This window comes from Podarcis filfolensis (genome assembly GCF_964270895.1).
Source record: "Podarcis filfolensis genome assembly, chromosome: 14".
In the NCBI taxonomy this organism is placed as follows: domain Eukaryota; kingdom Metazoa; phylum Chordata; class Lepidosauria; order Squamata; family Lacertidae; genus Podarcis; species Podarcis filfolensis.
In genome coordinates, this window is record NC_139616.1 from 9450869 (window position 1) to 9478672 (window position 27804).

The 27804-nt window shown below is 45.5% G+C and overlaps 2 protein-coding genes across 5 annotated transcripts in view; both read left to right on the forward strand.

Annotated features, from left to right (window-relative positions):
• Window positions 1–1328, forward strand: part of TRIP4 (thyroid hormone receptor interactor 4) — a 38831-nt gene extending 37503 nt beyond the window's left edge. The window contains exon 13 of the mRNA XM_083586613.1: window positions 870–1328. Coding sequence (XP_083442739.1) covers window positions 870–937 — 68 coding nt within the window. The 3' untranslated portion in view covers window positions 938–1328. The remainder of the gene's footprint in view (window positions 1–869) is intronic.
• A 14479-nt stretch (window positions 1329–15807) lies between these two features.
• ZNF609 (zinc finger protein 609) overlaps window positions 15808–27804 on the forward strand; it is a 102847-nt gene continuing 90850 nt past the window's right edge. For 2 of the 4 annotated variants that reach the window (XM_083586209.1, XM_083586211.1), the window contains exon 1: window positions 16203–16373. The gene's annotated coding sequence lies outside the window, so the exon portion shown is untranslated. Of the gene's footprint in view, window positions 16179–16202; window positions 16374–27804 lie in introns of those variants that run through there. The other 2 variants (XM_083586210.1, XM_083586208.1) reach the window with 2 other exon arrangements.

Sequence of the window (27804 nt, forward strand, 5' to 3'; positions counted from 1 at the left end):
TATGCATTATCTGTGGTGCAGAATTTTATCAGGAGCAGCAGCGTTTTCACCCTGTTCTTCAGCCAACAAAAGCAAATTTCACTGGCAGGGTCTGTCTACCTGTCTAGTTTGTCTCCCTCCCTTCATCCATGGATCTTACAGCCTTATGTGGCAGATTAGATTGTGGCTTTTCAAGAGCTTCCCAGTGAGCTTGGTCGCTGCACAATAACTCGAACCAGGGAGGTGACTTCAAAGCTGCCATTAATGTAAGTAGGTTCTCATGATTGGAGTTGCCAAGGGAAAGAAGATGAGACGGAATTGCAGGATCACAGCACCTGGCATGCTGGGCTTTCAGGCTGTTATCTGTGCCCTTAACTAACAGGTGTCGAAGCCTTTTGTCCTGAGAATGGCCATGCCTGTTTCCAGGATGCTCTACTGCCCTCTCTCTGCTCACGGCCCTGGATAAACTTGCCTGCCTTGCCCACGCCTGTCTTTCAAAATGTCTGGCAATTGTCCCTTAGCTTTCCCAGAGTGTACCAGCTGGCTTGTATCTTCCCCTCAAACAGAGATTGCTTTCCTCTTTGCAGCTGCGACAGCAGAGGAGGTGGTGGCAGCAGCAGCGCTAGCCGCACTCCCCTCTCCAAGCCCCTGGATTTCTTTTTCTCTCCCCAGCGCTCGACACAATGCTTCACAGCTCCTTGCGTCACAGGGCAACAGCGGTGGGGTTTGGAAATGCCTGGCTCCTGAAGCAGGAAAATTGGATGTGACAGCAGCACACTAACAGGGGGAGACCTTGTTGCCTTCAGCTGATTTACATTGCAAATAACCTTTAAAAACAAGTACTCATGAGACTCCTCCCCCCTCCTCCCTGCTTCTTTCCTTTTTTGCAGGGAAGCTGGATTCGAAAATTCATCAGGGAGCCAAGAAGGGATTAATGAGGCAGAAAGCAGTGGTGTGAGCCGGAGGGCACAAACACCACCCACCCACCCCACTCCCAGGCAAGAGAAGAATGGATCTGAACCCGACCACTGAGGCTGCTGGAGCGGAGGCCCCAGATATGTGAAGGGGGCATTCTGAAAGTGCAGGCACTGACAAAGACGGATCCATGAGCAAAGGAGGGATTGCTGTTAGCTTGCATAAATATTAACAATCAAAGAGAGAAATTGGGTGCCGAGTTGTCTGTGGCCAAAGAGCACTGTGGGGAGCCCTGGAGGAGGAGGCCAGGATTATGGGCTAGCAGTATGTCTTCCGCCTTTGGCTGGCTTCAGGCCAAGCCAGAGGTGCTTTCGGAATTGGCCCTGTGCCAGAGCTTCAAATCATCACCCTATGCATTAAAGCTAAGCATCGTTTGGCTTTGTTTTCTTCTTGGCCTTGTTTCTTGCTGGGCACGGAACAGACGAGATCACTTTGCAGCAGGAGGGCTGGGCCGCTAGAGCATCCTCCGGCTAACTGGCTTGGAGGAAGATGTGCTGTAGGTGCCTGAAGCACTGGCTTGGCATCAAGGCCTGCTGCAGTTATCTCCCGCGTGGGGCCAAAGGACTTGAGCTACGTTTCACCCTCTTATTAATTCCAAGCCTAAGGACAGGGCAAGGTGTCAGGGATGGAATGTGGTTGACTGCCAGCTCCTTGCTCTCTTGAGTTCTTGAACGAAACTGTCATCTTAAATCACCACTTCTGGTTTTTTATGTGAATGAACACACATAGACCACTAGCACTAGACAAGTAGACAGAGCTGAGTAACTGGTCCCTTCTCATCTGGGTGCATAAGTTTTAATCCTACATATTGCTGCCTGAATAAAATGGATGCCCCCCCCCCCGTTCTCTTTAATACTTTATATTTAGCAAACTGCAGTTGTCCTTGCAAACTTGTTCTATCTCTGTTACAAATGGTTCTCTCTCCTGTGAATTGCCCCTATCTCGGCATTGTCTTGAGTGTCAAATGCTTGTATAGCCCAACATTTTTCTGCATGGATATTGCTACCATTGCTCTCCTAAACAGATAGCTGGCACTGACCAAGAGCGTAATTTTTGGTACTTTTGGCTTGCAACAAAGGCTATTATGCCAGCCGTTCTGGTAAAGTGTGCAGAGCTGGCCTTTGTTCCTATCATAGCCATGTGGCTGGCTGGTCTTATATCTGGGCACTTGGTTCTTTGCCTGCGTACCCTTACAGTGCCTCTGTTCCGGCTACTCTTACAGCCAGGGTGGGAAACTCTTCCTGGCCTCCTCATGTTTTCTTGAAGCCACACTCACCTGCCCCCACCTCCCACTTGCCTTCATATGCAACATCACATGTGGGGCAGGTAGCGATACAGCTGGATCCTGCAGTTGGACATCAGGGTTGAGCCCCCTGAACATCAGCTGATGGGCAGGGAGCTTGGCCCTGCTTGGTTTGTGTGTGCCAACAGGTAAGTCTGAGAGAAAGGACATAGTTCAGTAGTAGAGCACATGCTTTGTGTTCAGAAAGCCCCAAGTCCAATTCTCTGCATCTTTAGGTAGGGCTGGGAGGGACCCCTCAGTTTGAAACTGGAGAGCCTCTACCAGTCAGTGTTGTCTGTACTCAGCCAGATGGAGCAATGGTCTGACCTCGGTATGAGGCAAGCTACTAATAGTGCTGCGTTCTCACTGTGCTGTATAGCACTCCAATTGATTTCTCTTTACCTCCTCCTGCTAACTGCCGCCTTGGCATCTGTAAGCTCACTACACTGAAAGCCAAAATTTGTCTCCACAAAGGACTGTTAAAGTCACCCATTCCAATCTTCTCAGCTCAGCATTTCTGCCAAGGAGCTGTTTGGAGAACTTATCCCATCTTCTGCTTCCAAGTTGTCACATGCCTTTTCACCTCCTCTTTGTCCATCCTCTTACAGTCATCTTGTTTTCAACCAATTATCTATAAGGCCCTCTTTCCAGCACTCCTCCCACTGACGTTTCTCCTCCCTCAAAGCTCCTGTTTGGCTTCTGGTGTCTTGCCCTGCAGTGCAAATCTTGACTTCCACCTGCTGAGCAGGTGTGGGCTAGAGCCATAAATGTCTGGAAATCCCCTGTGTGGGTGCATGCACTGTTGATACATGCAGAAATGTGTAGCCCTTTGTGCTAGTGAGACGGCCTAGCAGCAAAATGCTCCTGCTAAGAGCCTTCAGGGCAGATGGGAAACTGCCTAGAACAAAGCATGATCTAGCACCTCCTTTTAGCAAAGGAGCGGATTACTTCTCTCTCTCCTTCCCTCCCTCCCGCCCCGTGTGTGTGTGTGTGTGTGTGTGTGTGTGTGTGTGTGTGTAAAAGGGATTCTTTAACAGTTCGATTTCACTGCTGAATGATTCAGTCCTTGAGCAAGTGTGTAAAAAAAGAGAGCAAAAACTCTAGTGTTTTTCATGAACATGTGCACCCATACACAAGCTGAGACTGAATTGTTTTTATCTAATGTCTACCCCACTTTTCTGTATAAAATGACCAAAACGGCTTAGTGCTGAAAAGGCAGTGCTAACAGGCAGCATTTTAAAAGCTAAAGCAAGAGACTAAAACAACCATTTTAAACCACACCAACTGAAATAAAAAGGTATTCAGCAGCGGTCCAAAACTAGAAAGAAAGAGAACCCAGTGGATCTCTACTGTGACAGTTTTCTGTAATCTTGGTGCCAGCACTGAGAAGGCCCCGTCTCGTACCCATCCATCCAATCTCATGTATGGATGCTACAAGGAGCTGTGTCAGTTCCTACATGAGTCTTGCAGTAGCCTAGAAGCTGTCCTTCCACGGCAGGTCCCAAATCTTATTGGGCTTGTAGGGACAGCTGCAGATGAGGGTTGGCCCACCCATATGAGGCAAAGTGAGGAGACCACATCCGCTGGGGCAGCAGATCCTGATACAGATATTTGTTCCCCCCTTGCTACTGATGTACATCTTCACACTTCTTCCTTGGCAGGGGGTGGCATCATTTTGTGGTTTGCCTCAGGTTCCAAAACGTCTTGGGCTCTGCTGGAAATAGAATCTCTTTGGGAACAACATGGTTGGGATTCCTCTTTGCATTCTACCTCAAAGTTTCCTCCATCCCTTTCTCTGTCATATCCCAGCCCAGCTGTACAGATCCTTCAAAGAACTACGCTGACAAATCTTCACTCACAGGCAAATGAAGTACATAAAAAGTGAGTGGAAAACAAGGCAAGGTGGGAATCTCTCTGATCTTCCCTTCACTCCAGCACCACAACCACTGTGACAGAAATGTCCCTCTGACAGAAAGTCAGTGCAAGAGGCACACACACTGCTAGCCCTGAGGACTTGTCTCTCGGAAGGCAACATATCAGCTCTGTTCACCAGGAATGTCTACCTGAGTGCAGCGCTTGGAGCCAGGAAACTGGAGTCGAAGGAGGAATCTGACCCTTTCTGGAGATGACTGGTGATAGATACATGTGCACTGCACTTCTTGTTTTGGGATTTTCATTTCCCCCTCTTCCTTTCAAAGCTTTGATGAATCACTGTGAAATCATCATCTTTCTAACAAACCCTCCCCACCTCACATGCTGCAACCCTCGTACAATATCCCTCCTTGCATAGCATAAATACTGTATTTATTTAATATGTTCATATCCCTACCTTTTTCTCCAAGGAGCACATGGTTCTCCCTTTCCTCAATTAACACAACCCTGTAAGGTAGATTAGGCTTAGAGGCAGTGACTAGCCTTAGGTTACCCATTGAAATTCATAGCCAAACTTGGTCTCTTGGGTCCTAGTTTGACACTAACCACTACACCACACTAGCTTTCTTTGGTTTAGTTTATTTGATTTAGACATCAGACCCAGGGGTGGGGAATTTTTTTCAGCTGAAAGATTGTGTTCCGGGTAGGCTAATTTCTACACACACACACACACACACACACACACACACACACACACACCTTTTTATCCTCCATCTAGGCAAGCAAGTATTCAAGGTTACTTTCCAGGTAGGCAAAACAAAAAAAAAATTCTTCCAGTAGCACCTTAAAGACCAACTAAGTTAGTTCTTGGTATGAGCTTTCGTGTGCATGCACACTTCTTCAGATTCAGAAGTGTGCATGCACACGAAAGCTCATACCAAGAACTAACTTAGTTGGTCTTTAAGGTGCTACTGGAAGAAAATTTTTTTTTTTGTTTTGACTATGGCAGACCAACACGGCTACCTATCTGTAACAGGTAGGCAAAAGCACTCAAGGAAGATGTGATGCAAGGCCAGTGAGTGGTACAACCTGGAAGGAGAGGGTGTATCTATGCAGAGACAGGGGCCTGAGAAAGGCACCAGCTAGATGTGGTGCTGTTGGTTGCAGGTTTTACCTTGTTTCTTGGCTTTTTCCCAAATAGTGCTTCTTTTCCCAGAGACAAGTCAGGACACCGATGATCTGATGACCTCAGATGTAAGAGGGAGCAGCTAGTGATGGAACACGCAAATGCACAGTCTCCAGTACCCTCAATTGTAAATTACTTTTGAGATGATCCCTTGTGTCATCTGGTCCTTCCTGCAGTGAACTAGCAATCTCATGTTAATTTGGAACTTGATGCATCCTACCCACTATATCTCAATTGGCATGCGATGCCAAACCATGGTCTGGCATTACATGAGCATGCCTTGCGTTTGAAGAACCCTTGCTCCTCTCACCTGCTATGATTCTGTCCCCCTTTCAGGGTAAACCAGAGTTTCCCATCACACCTGAACTGGTAAACTATGGTTGTGCTTCACATCCAATAGGTGAATTGGGGCCCTTGATTCAGTTATGCTTCTGAACTTTGGCTTGGGGGACAAACCATTGTTTTCTGCTTTGATGATTATGAAAAACTCTGGTTTTGTTGTGAAGCAGGAAGGAAGGACGCCAGCAGGGAGAGGAAGCACACAATCCCAAGGCTTGTTCGTGTACTGCTGAAACATGGCTTGGTGTCATATGTGACCTGAGCTAATCATGCAGTATTACTGGGATGTTGGTGGAGAAAATTGGCATTTGGGTACAGTTTCAGTTGTAGCAGAAAACGCCTGCATCTGTGTGCTTAGAAGCTCCATATCAGGATCAAAATCTATTTGGCAGTTGAAGGCTGTTTCAGACTATCAAGAAAGACAGAAAGAATCACGAAGGAGGTGCCAGAAAGAGAAAAGCCATCTCACAAAATGTTTCCAGGGAAAACAGTCTGCTTGGATTCTCTAGGACTTAAATTACAGCATGGAACTCCAGACAACAGGGTTGCGTTGTATATTTTTTAAACTAGCAAAGAAGAACAGGAGCCAGAGCAGGAGCTCATTCTCTTGCGCTCTTAACATCTTCTGAAACAGAATTCCTGAGAATGGAAAATAGATTTACTGCAATGATAAATGAATAAAGCCCCATGGGCAGAATAAATTCCTTAGCAAAGTATTTTCACAGCTGGGAACTGAAACATAGGTATCTCTGCCTATCTTTCCATGGTGGGGATCAGGAGACGGACTACATAATATATAATGGTTTGAAAGACCAGCCTAATCAAGAGAAGGAGAATCAAAAGGGTTCCAAAACAGCCAAGAAAATAAATTTATTATCAGCTTAGTACCTTTTATAAGCAATAAGATTCTAAGTTTTAAGCTACAGGTTTGCCTATTATGGTGCTGTGTCCCATCATCTTTCCTGACTGCTTGTGATGAAAGTGGCCTGAGTTCATGAGCTTCCTCTGAAACCCAGCCAAACCCCTGATGGGGTTGGCAGAGTGTGGTCAGTCAGCCTTGGCTTTTCAACCAGCTGTTGAACTGGCTGCTAGCATCCATGCCTTAGTGGGTCAAATAGAAGTCCTACCTCCACTGTTGTAGGCAGTTGTTGTTGACATCTGTCTGTCTCAAGAAACAATGGAGTGCGCCTCCAGGAGAGAAGTCAAACCACTGAGTTAGAAGCACCAAAGTGACCTCCCAGGGCGCAAACCTGGGCATTGTGTGTATGAAGGTCCTGGGCTGCCCAGGCAACAAGACCCGCACTCCTCAGCCTCAATGATGTAGTCCAAAGGAAAGTAGACCAATAAGTTTGGCACCAGCTTGGCTGCAGGAGGTGCTGGAAGGAGGTGTACAAGGCGCCATCCAAACGTCTTAGGGACACCACTCTGGATTTGTGTAGGGTTTGCTCCTTAGCTTTTTCTTCTCCTGAATATATCCTGCAAGGCAGTGGAGGTTTGGGATCAGAGGTTTCCTTCTCCTAGATGGGCTGCCTTCCCAGGTAGATCCACCCCTTATTTTCACCCACAGCATGTGCAGAAACCACCTTCTGGACCATTTGACTCACTGTTGGTCTTGTCTGCTCAATCCACTGCAGCCGGTCTTCTCCCTAACTGTCTGATGTTTTGAAACCCATCAGCTACCTTCACCTGGTTTAGCCAGCCTGTCAAAGCAGTTTCCTGGAGTGCGGACACTGTAGCACGCTGACAGCTGGGAGTCACAGGTGAGAGCTATATGATAGGTGGGGACCAAAGGTGGACAAGCTACCCCAGAAGGTACTACCCCTCCCCTAACACCCCACACACCTCAATGTCATAGGCAGTATGCCCCTGAATACCAGTTTGTGGGTATCACAAATAGGGAGAGTGCTGTGGTCCTCATATCCCGTTTCTAAGCATCCCATGGGTATCTGGTTGGCTACTGGAAGAACGGGATGGTGGACTAGACAGGCCATTGGCCTGATCCAGTAAGCCATTCTAATGTCCTTAAGAACCTCCACATAGATCGCTACAACCAAGGGTGGTCCACTGAAATATGTGGGCCTCTATGCGTGCCCAGCCCTTTGCATACCACAGTTTTAATACACCGACATTTTAGGCAACTATATGAATCTCTGCTGTCTTGTCTTCCTCGCTTCTCCTTGCTACAACCACTTCTTTGTCTGCACATAAATAGATAGGTTTCCCCACCCTTTCAGCTTCTTTGATCTTGTTCCTTATCTTTCTCATTATCAACAGGAAAGCAAAAGGACGGATTTTAAATAGTTCTGCAGAAGCTCGGGATTGAAACAACAGGGACATAATCTAATTATGATGAGCTTCTTTTCATCCCAGCAGTTTCTTGCCGTCCACAGAACCAACATGTCTGTACTGCAGACACATATTTGTTTGCTTATTAATTTGTCTCTATTCTGTAATGAGGGGAGAGTTATTATAAATTGTTATTAGTAATAGTATTTTTTTTAATGCTAATCTACTGATAAGGAAAAAAACAAATTAGGTATGCTGCACTGCCATTTATTTTTATTCCGTCTTTTCTCCAATTATCTCAAGGAACATATAAGGTCCCCTCTCACTTTATCCACAGAACACCCCTGTGAGGTAGGTTAGGCTGAGACATTGTGAGTGGCCCAAGGTCACCCAGTGAGACTTATGGCTGAGGGGGGATTAGAGCACACTTCCTCAACCTTGGCCCTCCAGATGTTTTTGGCCTACAACTCCCATGATCCCTAGCTAGCAGGACCAGTGGTCAGGGATGATGGGAATTGTAGTCTCCGAGGTTGTAGGGCCGAGGTTGAGGAAGCTTGGATTAGAGCCTTGGTATCCCTGGTCATAGTTCAACACTCTAAGTTTAACCACTACACTACACCTCCTATTGCCTTCCCAACACTTTATCTAGAGATCGTAGTACCTTTCTGCAGTGATACATGTCTGGTTTTGCTTGTAGGTGTGTCTTCCAAAGGAGTCCCTAGTTACACTGGTCTGCATCTAGCTAGACCAGCAGAGGAAAGGAAGGGGTGAGGAAGAAGAGTTTGCTCCTTCCCCCTTCTCTCTATTGTTACTCGTGCCAAGCTGGGCTCCTCATCAGCTGCACCAACAGGGACACAACTGCCATTTTGGGCCAGCCCAGCTCGGATATAGGAACAAAGGTGCCCGTTTGAAGTCCAGATGGGACAAGGAACACTTGTCCAAAAATGGGGCGATCTCATTTTTCTAGGGACGGGTGGCAACCCTTTGCAGGTGTGATGGGAAAGACATTTGTCCAATATCCTGAAAATCCACCACCTGTCCAAGAAGGCAATAGCAGGTCAGATAAGTGAATAGTCTGACCAGGCATTGGGCAGCTTCCCTCTCCACCTGCGAGTACACGTATCCACCTGTGATATTTGCTGCAAGAGAGACACAGACTTACTGCAGTCTGGAATGTAAAGAGCTGATCTGCCAATAAATTACTGCTTGACAATTCCTGCTGTGCGCCATGCCGCAGGTGATTGTTCTGCACTAGAATCTGGCTGTGATCCCTCTAGGCCACTTCACACTGATGCCTGCTCTTGACAGCTAGCAATTGTTTCCCTCTGAAATGTCCCAAGTGCACTTTGTGCAGAGCCAGTCATTGTTCACTTCCCCCACCCATGTTGCTGGGAAACTCAAACCTGCCAGCCTTTTCTTACAAAGGACTAGGAGCCCAGGAAGCACAGCTACCTGGTGAAGGAAGAGGAATACCTTGGGGGTGTGTGAGAAGGTGATCCTTAAATCTTTGGATGGGGGGACCTGCAAACCTCCTGCTATTATTGGACTCCAACTCCTACCAATCCAATCTGGCATGGCCAATGGTCGGGACATGGGTGGCGCTGTGGGTTAAACCACAGAGCCTAGGATTTGCCGATCAGAAGGTCGGTGGTTCGAATCCCCACGATGGGGTGAGCTCCCGTTGCTCGGTCCCTGCTCCTGCCAACCTAGAATTTCGAAAGCACGCCAAAGTGCAAGTAGATAAAGAGGTACCGCTCCAGCGGGAAGGTAAATGACGTTTCCGTGCGCTGCTCTGGTTGGCCAGAAGCGGCTTAGTCATGCTGGCCACATGATCCGGAAGCTGTACACCAGCTCCCTCGGCCAATAAAGCGAGATGAGCGCCGCAACCCCAGAGTCGGTCACGACTGGAGCTAATGGTCAGGGGTCCCTTTACCTTTATGGCCAATGGTCAGGGATGATGGGAGCTGAAGTCCAGCAACATCTGGAGGGCCACAGGTCCCCATCCCTGCTCAAAGCAATATATGCACACTTTGGATGGCATGCAATACCGAAAACCAGCCGTTCCTTAATTGGATTGCTGCCTTAGGCTCCTTTGGGAGAAAGGGCAGGAAATAAATTTAATTAATTAAATCAATAAATAACTGCTGTTTCTCACACAGCTGCTCGACTCTAACAGCCCATCTGCACTGTCAGACCACTTTAAACAGTCATGGCTTCCCCCAAATAATTATGGGAACTGTTGTCTGTTAAGAGGGACACCTAATATCAGACAGCTGCCATTTTCAAAATGCCTGGGAAGAGGGGTTTATTGTTAAACCACGTAGATCTGCGAGGGGAATAGGGATCTCCCAATAATTTTCCGCATCCTTAGCAAACTACAATTCCCAGGATTCCTTGTGGGAAGCCATGACAGTTTAAAGTGGTAAGATATTGCCTTAAATGTATAGTGCAAGTGGGTCCTAATACTGATGTTAAAAGTCAATTTGGACTTGCAGCCCGAAGCAGGTCTCCATTCTGAATATCTGACGGAGAGCAAAACTGACATTCCTTGAGTAAAACCCACAAATGTGTGAGAAATAGGCAGAGAGTCTCATCCAGGGAAGATGGTGGAGGAGAAAAACCCTGTAACTGCTTGGCAGGCTTCCAGATTACTGGCCTCTTCATATCCCCCCCCAAGAGCTATCTGAAGTCCCTCAAATATAATAGGAGGTTCCTCCTATATAGGATTTTAGATTATAGGAGGTTCCTTATGTTCTTCAAAGACTGTAGGAGTCTAAGCAGATAAAATGATAGGATATATGCTGGACTAGATAACCCTATGTATTTCTTACAGTGATCTACTAGATTCCCCCAGTAAGCCCACAAGCAGGACATGAGTGTAACAGCCTTCTCGGGTTGTCGTTCACAAGCAGCTGGTATTTGGAGACAGAATGCTAGCTAAAATTCCTTAAAGATTATAGGAGATGTTCTTGCTCTCTTTTCTTTTCTTTCTTTACCCTGAAGGAAAACTGAATCTCTTCCAGACTCTGCCAGTCAGTACGGTAAGGCCAGGTCTATTAAGTGACCTTTCACAGCCATTTTTCTTCCATTTTAAGCGTCTTAGGTCTTACACAGAAGGGGGGGGGGGCAGATCTGTTTGGCCACTCCTGGCAAATTGGTGAGTGAGGTATGAGAGAGTAAAGAGAGAAGAATGCAGGAAGGGGAGTGCCTACAAATATTCACTCACATGGTAACTACCAGGGCAGCAAAGGTGGGGCAGAAGCTGTAACGGAGAAACAGGGCTGTGTTTATTTCAGTCTGCTTAAGTCTATGTGTGTGCACTCACATACAGATTGGATGCCCCCTTCAGTGCCTGCTTCCATTCGTTCAGGTTTTACATAGGAATACAGGTATAGGAAACTGCCTTGTATTGAATTAGGCCCTTGATCCACCTGGCTCGTTGTCTACACTGACTAGCAGTGCCTCTCCAGGATTTTGGACATGGTCACTCCCACAGTCCCACCTCTACCTGGAGATGCTGAAGATTGCACCTGGGATCTTCAGCCTGCATAGCTCTACCGAAGAGCCATAGCCCCATAGATTGCATTTCGGCAACCCATTTCACAGCTTCCACGCACCCAGTGCAGTAGACTAGTTGCTACACACACTTTCACCCCTTTGTCCTCATTCCAGGCAAGCAAGGGTCACTATCAGAATTTAAGGACACATTCAAGCTTGGCAACAAACAAACAAAAACACTACTTAAGCTTCAGGTTATGAAATGAGGCATGTCCTGGGCAAAAGGGGAGGATGTGGTATGGGGTAAAGTCCTGCGGGCCAGTTAAGATGCATGGAGGGCCACATTTGGCCCCTGAAGTTCCATACTCCTGGCTTGAGGCCATGATGGAAATTTCAAATGGTGGCTCCCAGACCCAGCACTAAAGGAAAACAAGTTGTACCCACACACTTTGTTTCAATAAAGGTCCAGAAAGTCTAGTTTAATACGATGATTAAAAACTATTCAGAGCTACCATTTTATATTTAATACTACCTGCTTGCTCACCGCGTTATCCAACAGGTCTTTCAGCACTTTTATAGAATGCTACCTGCTTGTTTGCCACCTGATCCAATAGTCTATTACATACTGTATTTTTCGCTCTATAAGACGCACCAGACCACAAGATGCACCTAGTTTTTGGAGGAGGAAAACAAGAAAAAAAAATATTCTGAATCTCAGAAGCCACAACAGCAAGAGGGATCGCTGCACAGTGAAAGCAGCAATCCCTCTTGCTGTTCTGGCTGCTGTGATAGCTGCACAGCCTGCATTTGCTCCATAACACACACACACACATTTCCCCTTACTTTTTAGAAGGGAAAAAGTGAGTCTTATAGGGCAAAAAATACAGTAATTAAGAGTCAATTGCTAGTGTTGAAGGACTATTAATGGAGTGGCAACTGCAGCTCTCCAGAACATTAGCATGATTTGACCCAGATCTGGTGAACGTATCCCAGAATTGCATATGTCACTTTGGAAAAGTTAGAGAGGCTTATTCTATCTTTTGTCCCCTCCCCACCAGCAGAATAAATGATTGAACAACCCCACAGGAAAAGTGACAGTCCGGACCCTTCCATTTTATAATACTAGACTGTATGAAGATACTTGAAGCAAAAACACTAACTCAGTTTCAACAAATGTATATTACAATACTGAAAACAAAAACATTTTTTTTAAAGGATGAAACATTTTTAGGATCTTGAACATACCCTTTTCTCTGCCTGCCAAGTGTAATCATAGAAAGTGTACCTCTTTGGCCATAGGCCAGCTGCCACCGAGTGCATCTCAGTTCTGCAAATTGTCTGTATCCTTATGGTTTTCATTGCTGCTAATGGTGTACAAATTGCAAAAGTATCGGTTTCATTCCAAGCTGCAGCTGGCATTATGAAAAGGCTTTTGGTTTTTGCAGGGAGGCCCAATGAGGGTGCAGTCTTACTTACCTGGGAGTAAGTCCCATTCAACTCAGTGAGTCTTACACTTGCATTTATAGGATTGTGCTGTTAAGTCCTAAAAAGAAAATATACTATTGGTTGTGTATATTGTAGAAACCAAAACTGCACTCCTTGATGCTTTGACTGCCAGCCTGGTTTGGAACATCCAAAACAGGCCTGGGGAGGCTTTGACTCAAACAGCTGCAACAAGCCAAGAGAGCCTATTTTGTGGAACTAGACATATTCTGAATAGCTCTCCCAACAGCTGTGAATGAGATAATGTACTGCAACCTGAAGCCAAGCCAAGCCAGGCCTAATCTGCAGAAGTCTGATGAAGTTCTTGAAAGGCAATAAATCTCCCCTGGTTACAAAGATGCATGTGGCTGTGGGTCAGACGGCCTGCGCTATTCCCCTCACAGGCGTAAGCAGTTTTATTTATTGCATAACTGGACAGAACAATCTAATCAGCAATCAGTCTTGTAAATCATGACACAGTGTGGAGATGGTGGGCTCTCAGCTAGGCACTGCTTACAGCTGAGTAAGGAAAGCAGATCATTCCCTTGCTGCCTCCCTTTTCTTCCTTCTCTCCCCAATTCCAGTGCCAAGTCTAGAGCAGAGAGCATAAATGCAATGAGCAGCGCAAGTTGCAGTGTAACATGACATACCTATTCTGCAGTCACCACAAGATTACCCTCTGCTCCTTCTAGGGGAAGAGAGAACATGTCTCTTGTCAAGCTTCCATTTAATAGGGTGTGTGCTGAAGAAGGTTGTAGTAATTGGTAATTATAGTTATATGTTGTCTCCAGTTATTATATGTTGGAATTACGACTCCACCCTTTAGTTTGCTACTGCGTCAGTATCATTTTCACAAAACAATAAATAATCAATAAACAGCTCCCTGTTCTGGGCCTACAATGTGTGTAACCTTGCCTAATATTAATTAATCAGTGGTGACTAGAAAAACCTGATTGTGTTGGCTTATGGGGAAATTGAGAAAATTTAATCCAGAAACAGAAGAAGGGCATCAATATGTAGAAAGACTAGGCCCTCCAATCACTCCTCCTAACAGTGAACTCTGATGGTGAGTGTCAACAGGACTGGACCCAAAACAAAACACAGGAACATAAGAAGATGCCTTGAAGATGCCTGTTTAGGGAAGTTTTTTTAATGTTTAATGCTGTATTGTGCTTTTAATATTTGGTTGGAAGCCGCCAGAGTGGCTAAGGAAACCCAGCCAGATGGGTGGGGTATAAATAATAAATTGTTGTTGTTGTTGTTGTTGTAGTAGTACTGGGGGCAGACCATTGGTCCATCATTTCAGGACTGTTGGCATTGTCTGGCTCTCCAGGGTTTCAGCCAGGAGTCTCTATCAGAGATGCCAGGGACTGTAACAGCCTGGGACCTTTTGCAAGTAAGATAGATGCTGTACACTTGAGGTACCCTTCCCCTGAGATATGAGGGCTGCTGAGAAACAAGAGTGGGGAGTGATAGCATGCTCAGTAGAACCCTGATGTTTGCAGAAGTACAACACAACTTTGAAAACACACACAGGGGTTAAATAAAAGCCTAAGGTGGACTGAGTATGGAGGATTGAGCAAGGAGGAGTGTAGCCATGGAATTGCTTGTTGTTGTCAGGGAAAGAAAGGAGGAGGGGTGGAAGAAGAGCATTTCTGGCTAAAGAGGCACTCCTGTAAGGGTGTGAAGGTACTCTGCAGCTTATTGCAGCAGGTGCCACTTCTGAGTCACTTCCAATAAAATATGGTTAGACTAAGGCTTGCTCTACACACAGTAAAGAGTAATTGAGCTGTGGACTGCAACTGAAGAACGTTGTGTCCCCTCACTTCAAAAGCCCCTGCCTGTGGAAAACTAGCTTCCAAGTTCAGAGTTATTCAGGCCTTCACCATATACTCAAGGTCAACAGCTATCCTTTGGGTTAATCCCAAAGAATGATCTCTTCCTTGTTTCACAGTCAGGATAATAATTAGAGTATACTGTATTGTTATTAGGATAGTTGCAACACTGGGCTGATTAATTGATTAGATTGGCTGAGAAAGCTTTTAATCAGCTAAAAAGGTGCTCCCAATTCATTGAGCACTAGGGATGCAGTGAAGTCCTAAGCCACTCCTACTATCTTCACTGGGTCTTATTCTTTATAGCAAGTGGGCTTTAGGGCTACAAGCGAGGATTCTCCTTCATATAGTTCAGGGGTGGGGAGCCTGTGGCTCTCCTGGTGTTAGAATCACAGAATTGTAAAGTTGGAAAGGACCATCTAGCTTGCAACGCAGGCATCTTTTGTCCAACAGGGGTCATGAACTCAAGACTCTGAGATGAAGAGTCTCGGGCTCTACGAACTCCTGAGACTCCTGGTTTTCAGGTGTAAAAATGGCGTCAGGGAAATGTCAGGGAAAACCTGGATGCATGGTAGTGATGGGAAAAATTATGGGGTCTTCCTTAAAAAAGCTCAACAACTTTGCAGGCGTCAGGAATTTCACTTGTTGAGATATGGCAGCCCTTACCACTGCCGCCACCACACTACAACGTCTGTAATCGCTGACCACCAGCCATGCCTTCTGCAGCAGAGGGGATTTGTAGTCCAGCAACACCTGGAGGGTCGCGGGCAGCCCTCCTTGATCCAGTCCGGCTCGTCAGGTAAGGCTGCACAGCCGATGCACGCTTACTCGAGAGTAACCAGCCTTGCACTCAGCACGGGCAAACTCTGAGCGCCCTTGCCTTGAACTGGGTTTTTGTTGTTGTTTTGCAAAACGGGATCATTCCAAATTAAGTGGCCCGCGCAGCCCGCTAGAAACTCGCTTTGTAGCCTTCTGGAGTTGCGGATCATCCCCGCTCCGCCCCTTTTCCCTTCCTCTTCCTCGCGCAGGAACTTTTCCTTCCGGAGGGTTGTCACCCCTTCCCTTTCATCCGCGCTCCGGGTTTTCCTTCGGTTCCCAGGAGGAGCGGCGCATAAAAGCGAGCCCTTCTCCCGGCTTTTCCTTCCCGTTCCCGACTCCTGCCTCCGCGTTTTCCTGCCACCCTCAGATCCGGGGCTTGAGCTCGGCGATACTCGGCGCCCCTCAGCTGCCCCCTCCCTTTCTGGCGGCGGCGGCCGCGCTGAGGGAGGGCCGAGCGGAGCCGAGAGCCGGGACTGCGGCGCGCCAGACCTCCCCCTTTCCTCGCTTCTCCTCAGGCGGCCATGGCGGCGGGGCCGGGCCCTTAAGGCGACGGCGGCGAGGTAGTAGCGCGGCTCCATGGAGGAAGCGGCTGAGGGGCGCGCCCGGCACCGGCCGGAACCCGAGGGTGAGTCTGAGGAGAGAAAGAGACGGGGGGGGAGGGGAGGGAGGCAGGGAAACGGCAGAGGCTCGTGCGCGGGGCCGGGGAGCGAGCGGGCGGGCGGGCGAGAGGGCGCGCTGGGGCTGGGCTGCTCATGGCGGCGCCACACCAGGCCCCGGGCCTCCTTCCACGCTTCTTGTCAGGCCGGAGGAGCCAGAGTCGGTGAGGAGATTCGGCCCCCCCCCGAAAAAAACAACAGCGGGTTAAGATCCCTTCTCCAATCCAAGTGGATCGCGACCTCCTCGCTCGCCCTCCCCTCGAGGACCTGCAAGAGGGGGAGGGGGAGCCTTTCTCCCCGCCTCTTCCATGATGGGCGCCCGTGTGTGTGTGCGTGTGCGCGCGCGTGTAATGGTGGTGGTCTATACCTGCTTCTCCACTTTCCTCGCCCCCCCCCCGTCCTCCGTGCGCCCCCTCCTCTCTCGCCCCCCCCCAACACAACACATTTGGAGTCTCGAGACCAGGTAACAGTTCCCAGAGTGGGGGGGGGGAGGGGGAGGGGTGCTAAGTCTCTTGCATCAGCAACAACAAAAGGAGCCTTGTGGCACCTTGGAAATGTTGTGGTGGCGGACGGCTTCCTTTCGGGCTCTACGGCGGACGGGCTCGCGTGGAGTTGCCGCCGCCCGCGCACTCGCTCGCACAAAAGCGGGGCTTGTGCTCCTGAGCACATGGGGTTCGTCGGGGGGCAGCCCCGTGTCAGCCAGGCGTGGGGTGGCCCGAGAGAGAGAGAGAAAGAGAGATGGATGGATGGACCTGCACTGAATGTGCCGGCACCTAAAGTCCGACAGCATGCAGGTCCAGATGTGGGGTTAAAACTGTTACCGTGAACGCATGCATGCACACATGTATGTGGGCATCCTTGCGGCGCATCTGGAAACTTAACAGATGGGTTGGGGCAGAAGCTTGCTTAGACTCCAATGTACACAATGGTCTGGAATTGCGTGTGACCTGGTTTCCTTCATGCTGAATGTGGAGCCTTTTGTGCACAGAGGGCATGGCCAGGGTCACCATGAAATGTCACTGGAGGCTACCACGATTAGCAAACTGGTATGAGTAGTCATACATTTGATAAGAGGCAAGTTACATGTTTGTGTACGTGTGTGCCATGAATCCTTATCGTTTGGGGGTGTTTCACAATAACCTCCAGTTTCCTTGGGAGCATCAGGGTCTGCTTTTGCGTTATATTCAGAGTAGATTTATGCAAACAGCCCTTGGGTGTGTGTGGGTGTTGCCTGTACAACTGTTGTGAGTTCTGCAGTCCCTTGATGGGACTTCTCAGAGCTTCTGCTGTTGTAGGGGTAGTGTGAAGCATCGTCATGCAAGTGATCTGTTAAGCATCATGCACAAGCTTGTCACAAGCTGGTCCCAAACACTTCTGAGGTGAGTACCTGGGGGCTGTTGTGCTGTCAACTGGCAACTGATGACTCATCTTGAGCATATAATTGAAAAGCATTGTGTCAATAGATAGAAATTTCTTATGGTGTTTTACATGTGATTGGGCACAGATTCAGAGAAGTTGCCATTTGGTAGTACAGTCATCAGGTAAACCAGTCCAAAATCAGCTTCAGGTAGTTATTTCAAGGTACGTTTGGTATTATAGGTTCTTGTGTGTGTTTCCATATAGACATCTGTTTTTGCTTCCATTTTCTGTTTACTACTGGGTGTTATCAAGATGCCCTACTTAGCCTGAGAGATAAACCCAGCTTTGCCTGACATACCTGTGGGATGTGTGCAGTGCAAGTGATGCTCTTGCAAACTTCTTGCCTAGAAGAAATTGAGTGGTTGACCGTAGGCTGGTCGCTCCAGTAGTAAAACCATGCAGCTACTTTCAATATTTATTAGAATGGTACAAAATCACAGATGGTGTTCTGAATGAGTTGTCTTACTGTGTAATGTACAGGTTGGTTGTGTTTCTGAACAGTGATGCATTGAGAACATGGTTTTCAAACCTGTTTTATCCCTGCAGTGTTTCTAGATGTCCTTGCTGCTTCTGTGCCTGAATTATGCCTGTCTCTAGAGTGCGAAATGACAGCTCCTCATTGGTGCCCTGGATGGGAAGAAGTGAAGGCTGCTTAAAGACTGCTTTAGGAGGAAATGAGTGGGCAGGTTGAAATGGCCTGTTAAAATGAATCCAGGATAGTATGTGTCTGATCCCTGCTGGGTGCTTAAATTTTTCTGCCTACGTTTGTGATTTATACTTCTTGAGATGGCTATTTGACTGGTACATAAGAACACTGTCAAGGTTTCCTTCTTCTATAACTATAGCCATTGCTGTGTAAAAATGGCTATTTGATGTATACCCTTCACTATTTTGTGGGCTCAGCACAAAATCCTTCTAGGAATGCATGGGTTGTGAACCCCTGCAAGAGGTTAATAATCTTTAGATTACGCTGTAACCATAACACATGGGAAAATAGGAGCCATGATTATTTCCAAAACCACTGTTTTCAAGTTTGAATTTGTAAAGTAGGTGGTTGTGGTGCTAGTAGCTAAAATATTATGTTGCCCTTCTGAGTGGTGTGACTGTAATGTGGTTCTGAACAACTATAATGCATGACAGTGATAGACTTAGCTCAGTATCCTAATACTGCAATCCTAAACTCTTGCTAGTGAATAAACCAAATTAAAGAAAGTGCAATTTCTGAGTAAGCAGGCATAGAATTATACCGTAAACTTAATCGATGACTTTGCTTTTGCAATTCTTTGGTATCCTTTGGACTTAAAGGGCAGATCATGATCAAGGTTTGGTGCGAATCCTAGTGAATGCAGTGCTGCCACCTTCATTGTATAAACCAATCACTTAAACTATTTTACAGCTAGTGGTTGTTCTGGGGGGGGGACATTCCTTGTTAAAAGGTTTGCTTTGAAAGCTAGTGTACTAATTAGATAATTCATATTAACATATTTTAAGCATGTTAAATATTTGTGACCTACACTTTTGCTTTATGTTTATTCACGTGTTTACCCACTTTATTGTTAATAGTCTGTTTGTCCCCTTGCTTGAAGTTCAGGTCAGACTCTAGCATTTCTAGGATTGTGTTGAAAATCTTACTAAAAAGGAAAATCTGTATTAACTATTTTCTAATCATTTGGTTCAGAAGCAGATTTCAAGGGCTAAGTATTGGTGTCAATAGTTCATTAATGTTACCTAATATTTTGTTTGAATTTCTAGAAGTTAAGAATGAATGAAAATCTTGTCTATGTGGCTGTGTGACATTTTTTCAGATTTGGCAGTTGAAAAGAATCTTAGAGATACTTTGTTTCAAGATGTAACGAATTTTGTAGCTTTGTTTCTTGCAATGTCTCCATTGTCCAAAATGAGAAATTGCAGACCTTGGATGTCTAATGGCCCTGCTGATTCTCTGGCAGGCTTCCATTTTCTAATAAATATGAAGAGAGCTGTATCTTGTATTCCCCCCCCCAAAAAAACAAAACCTTTAGTTAGCTCTTGATTATTCTTCTTGGCAATCTAAACTCTCTGTGGTTTTCTTCATTAAGATTGTTTCATGTTTAAAAGGATGTTCATATTTTCTAATTTTTTTATGCTTCTACTATTGTTGGTATTGGCTGCATTCAGACAATCTTGACTTAATAAGCTGAGATATGAAATGATGCTTTTGGCTGTGCACATAAGCCAGGATATAAAGCCAATTTAAATCCATGTTTTAATATCCTAGCTTATTCTAAAATTGTTAAGTTTCCTGGTTCAGACAAAATGGGAACTATAGTTAACGGAAGGCTTCCTGGTTTGTTTGCTGACTTGCACAAAGGGTTGTAGTGTGTAACCAAAATATCTTTCATGTCTCTGTTCACTAAGCAAAGAAATTATCATCCAAACATGACCATTATTTTAGATTTTCTATTGCTTTTGGTAAGGATTGCTAATGCTCGTAATCCATGAACATGACATCTTTATGGTAAAATGCAATGTGATCTGATGCATCACTACCTACCCAAAACCAGGTAAGGAGGCACTGGGCTTTGGGAAGAAGGTGCAAGGCTCTGACAGGGTCCTAGAGTCCTCCTTCCCAAAATCTAGTTCTTTCTCAGCTTTGGAAAGGAGATGGGAAGGATCTAAGACCCTGCCTGATCCTCGTGCCTCCTTCTCAAAGCCTGATGCCTTGCTTACCCAGCTTTGGGAATGCAACACGCATTTCCATGTCAAAATTACTCCTGTAGCCCTCTTGGTATGAAACGTTGGACCACCCTGTGATGGATCATCATAGAATTTTCAGGTTTGAAGGAACCCAAAGGGCATCTAGTCCAACTCCCTGCAAAGCCGGAATCGCAACTAACAAATCTCTGACAGATGGCTATCCAATCTTCTTGTTAATCTGAAACTGTAAGGTTGCCTGTTATCCTGAAAGTTGTTTATAAGTACAGTCCATGTTGAATCAATTATACAAGGAATCTGATTCATATTCCTGAGGATTTTAGTTCTAACATAATTTCTCTAATGGTTGTGGAGGTGACATTTCAAAGCACGTGGGTAGTGGTAAATTCTAAAATTTTCAGGGGGACCTGTACTGCTACCTTTTCTTCCATATATCTGATCATAGCATCATACTTATCTCCAAATATTTCAGAATCTTGGGTACCTCTTCAAAATAAAATGTGAAAGATAATCAACATGGTGCAGAATAAGCAAATTCTGATAAAATGCTGTATTTAACTTGCAGTGTTAAACACAGTGTTAAATAGTGTGTAATTTGAGGGTGGCAGAGTGACAACTAGAACTTCCACCAATAGTAGTTTTGGACAGGCATGCATAAGATGGCAACTGAATAGGTGGTTGTCTGCTCTGTCTTAGTAAGCACTAAGAAGTTTCCAACTGGTGCTGACACTAAAAATGAAATTGGTGCCCAAGCCCAATACTTTGGGTTATTGTTGGGCACTGTAAGCTAATTTGCTTGTATTTATTGAATCAATACCCTGCTATCCTGCTCTTCAATAATTTCAAAGCGAGTAATCACAAAGATAAACAAAGTATAATTAAGAACCACAGAAATGCAGCAATAAAGCATTTCCATCATGGTAGCATGAGAGTGGGCTTTTTCAGGGTATATTGCCTTGTGCCATCCGTACCTATTTTCCCCCAGACCTTTGGCCCTTAATTTGAAGAGTTTTAAGTACTTACAGATTCTTTTAGTGGGGCTGGATCTGTAATATTTGTATTGATGTGCTTTTAGGTTTTTATTGATGGTTTGTTTGAACTGGTTTGATTGTTTACACTGTGTTTGTAAGTCACCTTGAGTTGCATGTAAGGAAAGTATTCTATCTATCTATCTATCTATCTATCTACCTATCTACCTATCTACCTATCTACCTATCATCCATCTATCTATCTCCTTAGACATCCTGGACAAATAGAGGTTGTCTTTAGGTGGTAGAAATCCATCAAAATGAGTTTCAGGAGACTAATCCATGGCACGGTGCCACAACCAAGGATTACTCTTTCCAGCAATTTCCTGCTTTGGAGGCACCCTCTGAAGGACCTCTAAATATGAACTTGGTGTACAGATAGGTTCATATAGCTGTACATGATCTGGTAGATGCTTGCAAACTTTGAAGTGTACCCTGTATTTCTTTGTGATAAATGGTTCACTGTTGGGATTATATTACAGTTTGCTTCTGGGCAAACATTCACCAGGAAGTTATGCTGAAATATTTCTATCTTTTCACCTTGTTTAGGTGTCTTAAATCACTAGATCAAAGTTGGGGAATTGTATCCATCCAGTGGGTCACATTCCAAAATCCTCCAACCCTTGCAGGTCACAATTGATAGGTGAACAGGTCCACCCAGCTGTCAATCCCCTGACAACATAATGACACCAGGTGACTGACACTTGTTAAAGTTCAAAGGAAAATGTTGTAACCAATGATCAGCTAAGTGGTGGTTACCACAATCATATTCGAAGATGTGATTTCAGTGCCAGCCATCTGATTGGCACTAGGAATACATCTTCTAAGAGACTTGCTCTGGAGAGAAAAAATGCTCCATTTAAAAACTACATGTTTTTCCTTCTGCAGAAAAATCGTCTAGTGCTTTGACCCCAAACCACTTCCTCCATCCCCTTTGACTGCACTTGTGAGTTCTTGACAGGAAAGCCTCTAGTGCACGGGTCGGCAAGGTTTACCTTGTCTGGGCCAGTTCACTCCAGTGGAGATCTTTTCGTGGGCTGGATCGTGTGTGTGTGAGAGAGAGAGAGCATGTGCAGCCGCGATTTCTGGCACCTGCATCTGCGCAGACACAATTTCTGGTGTCTGCATCTGCTCAGATGCGATTTTTGGTCTCTGAGCATGCGAAGACGCAATTTTCGGCATTGCAGAAGTGAGTCCCTGCACCATGTTGCGCCGGTTTAGCGCAGTGCATGGGAACTCATTGAGCGGGCGACTCTGTTCAGAGGTGGCTCAGGGGGACTGGCGGAGGAAGAGGAGTGTGGGGAACACACTGGATCCCGGTGGGGTGACCCCCTGCTCACGCAGGGCACCATGCCCCCCGCAGGTGGCACGCCATGCCCCCAGGACGCATGCCAGCCCCGCCCCTGCCTGCTCTCTGCCCCCTGGTGCCAGAGCATGAAGCTCCACCACTCCTCGGGGGTCGGTTAAACAACCCCCATGGGCTGCTTGTGGCCCATGTGCCTTAGGTTGCCTACCCTTGCTCTAGTGCATCAGATTCCAGGGAGGCTGTCAGGGCTGATCAGCTGACTGGCACTGAAGGGCAACCCTGCTTGCTAAGGAACCATCAGGAGCTCCTGATTTTTCCTTTCTAGCCATGTCTATACCTGCCCACAGCTGACATCACAGATGATGTCACGGATGGGGCAAGTGGGGTGTGGTTTGTGGGAAAACTGTCTTGTGGGCCAAATTGGGATCTGTGGTGGGCCTAATTAGGCCTGCAGACTAGAGGTTCCCCACCACCTCTTCTGTGTATAATCAGTAATAGGGTCAACGTCTTGGTTAGTTACTTAGTGTAATGGGCCCTGGTCTTGTTTGGAGTGCTTTCTCTCGATTTGAAAGAAACATAATTCAAACAAGCCTTCTGTCTCTGCTGCTGGAGCTCTTGTAAATATAGCATGCTTATGATTTTAAGTGAGCTGCTGCAGGAAAGAGTTATGAAAAGAACATTTCTTTTAAGGTGTCTGGCTGGCTTTATGAAAGGCTTCAAGCTGATCACGTGGTTGCTGGCTCATTGAAAGGGTGGGAGACCCTTCTGTGACCTTTGCAGAAGCAGGTTAGTTTTAACTTGGATCAGTTGCTTGTACATGTTAAAGAACAACAGAAGCTTGCTGAAGAGCAGTCCTCAGTGCTTATTCAACGGGGAGGTGGGGCAGGAGGCCTGGGCTGGAGCCAGGTGATTGCTGGGTACAATGGAGGCTGCTTTTGTTTGTTTGAAATCTTTTGGTGCACTGTAAGACATTGCTCCTTTTGTGCTATTCTCTCCATGTGCATTCCCACTTCTGAGAAAGATTTAGCATATCTTTGGAGACTCACTGAAGGATCCGGACAGATATTTTGAAGCCATTGAACTTGGAATATATGCATAAGAGCTTATTCTCTCAAAAGTGCTGGAAGACAGACTGTTCTCCTACACTTCACTCTTCTGTATAATGTACAATGAATGATTGGCTTTTAAAAATTATAAACAATATAAGCAGCTGTTTGCCAAGATTTGCTAAAGCATTTTCTGTTCCTTAAAGTCTTTGCTCAAGTGTTGCTTTGGTGTAAGCTGCATATAGAAGAATTATATTCTCCAATAAACCACTTCAGCTGCAAATCCTAATAGACAGTTACTATGCTGTGATCATGGGACGCAGGTGGCGCTGTGGGTTAAACCGATCAGAAGGTCGGTGGTTGGAATCCCCGCGACAGGGTGAGCTTCCGTTTCTCGGTCCCTGCTCTTGCCAACCTAGCTGTTCGAAAGCACGCAGTGCAAGTAGATAAATAGGTACTGCTCTGGCGGGAAGGTAAACGGCGTTTCTGTGCACTGCTCTGGTTCGCCAGAAGCGGCTTAGTCGTGCTGGCCACATAACCCGGAAGCTGTACACCGACTCCCTCGGCCGGTAAAGCAAGATGAGCGCCACAACCCCAGAGTCGTCGGCGGCTGGACCTAATGGTCAGGGGTCCCTTTACCATTAACCTTTATGCTGTGATCAGACCAAACACCTAACTCATGAAATATGCTATTTAGTTCAAAAAAGAAAGAAGGAAATAAGTTATAGCTGCACTGTTGAGGTTCTGGGGCCATTATTAATTAAATACCTTGATCAGCAACACAGAGAGCACTTTTCAGAGGCTTTTGAACTGGGTCCTAGAACTTGCTGATAAGGTTCCAGGTGAAAATACTTGGAAGGGCATGGACTGGTAGAATTAAACAAAGCACCAGCCTAGCCACCAGGCACAAGCTTGCAGCAGTTGAAATCTGTGCCCAGGGTGCTTTATGCTTCCACAGCAATGTGCACACCCTTTCTGCTGCTTCTTGTCCTTTCAGGTTCTGGATGTATCTCCCTTCTCGCACGAGAAGCAACCCATCTCTGCAGTCAGTGTGGATTTGTAGCAGGAAATACTACTGGGTTTCAGGGCAATGTTTGTTCTGAGTAGCACTGCCTGCTTGCCAAGGCTTTTCCCATGAAACTCTAAAAGGAGTAGATTGAGAGCAGTTGCATGAAGGGAAGGAGTTCACAGAAATTTCGGCAGACCAAGGCAGTTAAAAGACTTTAACTTTGTGGGTTGAATATTAGCTTTTCTTGTTTTTGAGGCATTTGATAGATGTACAAAACAGCCTCTGTCACTTCAACAGCTTTGAAAAGTTAAAAACATATATATCAAAATTAGGCAGAGGAGGAGCTGCCATCTTCCAAGACAAGTAATGTAAGAAAGAGCTCTAAGCTTCAGATGGAAGCACAATGTATGTGATGTTAACGCCCCTTCTCTTTATATATTTTTAAAAGTTATCGTAAATAATAGCTCTTCAAAACTGGCCATACTCTGTACATTTTTCACATTTAAACACCTTTCAATCCCACCTTTTGTAACTATCTGATAAATCTCTTGGTTCTATGGAAGTGACCAGCTAAAATGTACTGCGATGTGGAAATTCATATTTCTCTTTCATAATAAATTATAACTATTGAAAAAACAGGTTTATTTCCTATGAGTACATGTTTAATTTCTGCAATAATGTTCGTAAACACATACATCTCAGAGTTCATACGCACACACACACACACGCACAGAGACATACACACACACATATACATATATATACACACACATATACATAATCTCAGAGTTCATAAGCTTTTGGCTTGGATGAGAAAAAAAGGAGGCTAGTTGAGTAGACACATGGGAATAAAAGCTATGGGAAAATGCAGGAAGTGATGCTGTTCACTCACATCCTGTCCCTAGGTATTGGAGACAATACTTTTAATGTGAGTCATTCATTGCATATATATGAAACTATGACAGTTGTGTTTGATGTTTTACTTAATACTAAATTAACTTACTGATAGTTAGAACTTCATTCGTGTAAGATGATTAAACGATACAGGTGGGGCTCCCTGCAGTTACGTTTTGGTAGTGGTCTGGTGCACACACGCCAGTAAGCCATTGTCTAAACTCTAAAACAAAGTATGACTTTACTGTAAGTGCACCAGTCATTCTAAACATTCTTCCAAAGAGCAGGTACTTAACACTGGATTCGGTGTAACATATTCTGTGTCTGGACATGGTTGATCAGGCAGAATTGTTCTTTGTGCCTTAGTGCAATGGGACATGTGCACACATGTTGACATGTGTACCATTCTTTTAAGATGGTAGGACCCATGCAGATATGGTAGGGAGGATTAGTGACTCTATTTGCCTGCAGGTAGTGTAGAGGAAATGAATTGTATCCTGTGAATAGGAACTGAAGCCTCTCCAAGCAAAGTTTACCATACTTCCTATGTGGAGATGTTTATATAATGCTTCTTAAGTGCCTGGTTGTAAAACTTCTGTGTAGTTTTTAAAAACAAATTAATGCCACAGATGTTACAGCTGCTGTCCACATCTGATTAAAGCTTCTTCTTTTTTGTGGCTTGAAATGGGGTATTGGTGATAAAAGGTCCCTTTTAAACCTATTGGAATGTCAAGGTTATTACAAAAAACTTTTAAATAATTATTATTTCAAAAAGTCATAAATGTATTTGTGTTGCCTGTTGAAAAACACAACACACATGCTGAATTTTATGTTTACTTCAAGGAAGCAGTATAACAATTCTCAAAGTGTTGCCTTTCTCTGGGAAATGTTTTGATTTGCTGAAAGAGGGACAAAGCAGCACTAACTTCTGTTGCAATACTTAACTTGAAGCAAAAGTGACTCATGTTACCCTCTGTACATGAAGGGTATGTGCTTTTTTCTGTCACTGAGAGAAACTGCATACCTTGGTTTAAGAACAGCCCTGTTTAAGAACTAGTCGGTTTACGAACTCCACAAAACCGGAAGTAGTGTCCCGGTTTGTAAATTTTACCACAGCCTAAGAACGGAATCTGAATGGTGGAAGGGCACCGGTGGCAGGAGGCCTCATTAGGCAAAGCGCGCCTCGGTTTAAGAACGGACTTCCAGAACGGATTACATTAGTAAACGGAGGTACCACTGTATTGAAAAAGTAATGTGTGGAGCGACCATCTGGCATCCTAAGCCATTGGAAAGAGCAGGACCTGGTCAACCACAGCTCTGTGAGCTGCTGAATCCAGATAAGAGGCTTGTTTCAACACTAGTGCAGGGCAGACCTACTGCTCTGGGGTGACAGTGTAATATGAACCTTTTTATCCCAGTTGTGAGGTTAACACATGACAGCAGAAGAAATATTGCAAGTGCAGGTAAGCATTCTGCCACATGCAAAGCCCCATCTAGCTCCAGCATGCCTTGCTTAATTAGTTATTGAACGCTTGGAACTGAGGCCATTAGCCCATAAAGCAAAAGCCCATCATGTTTAGAATCTGAGATATATATATATATATATATATATATATATATATATATATATATATATATATATATATATATTGTCTCCAGTGGAGGCAGCAAGGCTTCCAGAGCTGCCTATTCATAGTTTCCCTGGGGAGGCCCTTAGTCCAGTCTGTCTCCTGCCCAAATGCACTGGGGGCCAGGAAGGAAAGAACAAGCCATGCAGCAGACAGCACCCAGTGACCTTTTTGAGGAGCCAGGCCATGAGGTTAGGGTAGAGGTCACTCCCTGGGCATTCTAGGCCATTGTTCTGCAGATGCCCCCCCTGAATCTGGCCACAAGGTTTGTTTTCCAGAGGTTGAAGTTATAGGTGTTGCTCATGGTTTATTTAGATTGATCCAGTTATATAGTCTGCCTTTGTTAAGAATGCTTTGAAGTTTTCTTTAAAAAAGTGTCCTGTAATAATTGCTTTTCCCTGGGTGCTCATTGGTGTGGAACAGGCATTTACCTTCAAATTCCACAACCGCATGAGGCAGCCACCCAGAATACTAAAATTATAGGTGGATCAAATTGTTCCCAACAAATCCCCACCCCACCACCCACATTTCAGTAGTGGGAGCTGAAATAATATTTGAACAAGCATTTTGC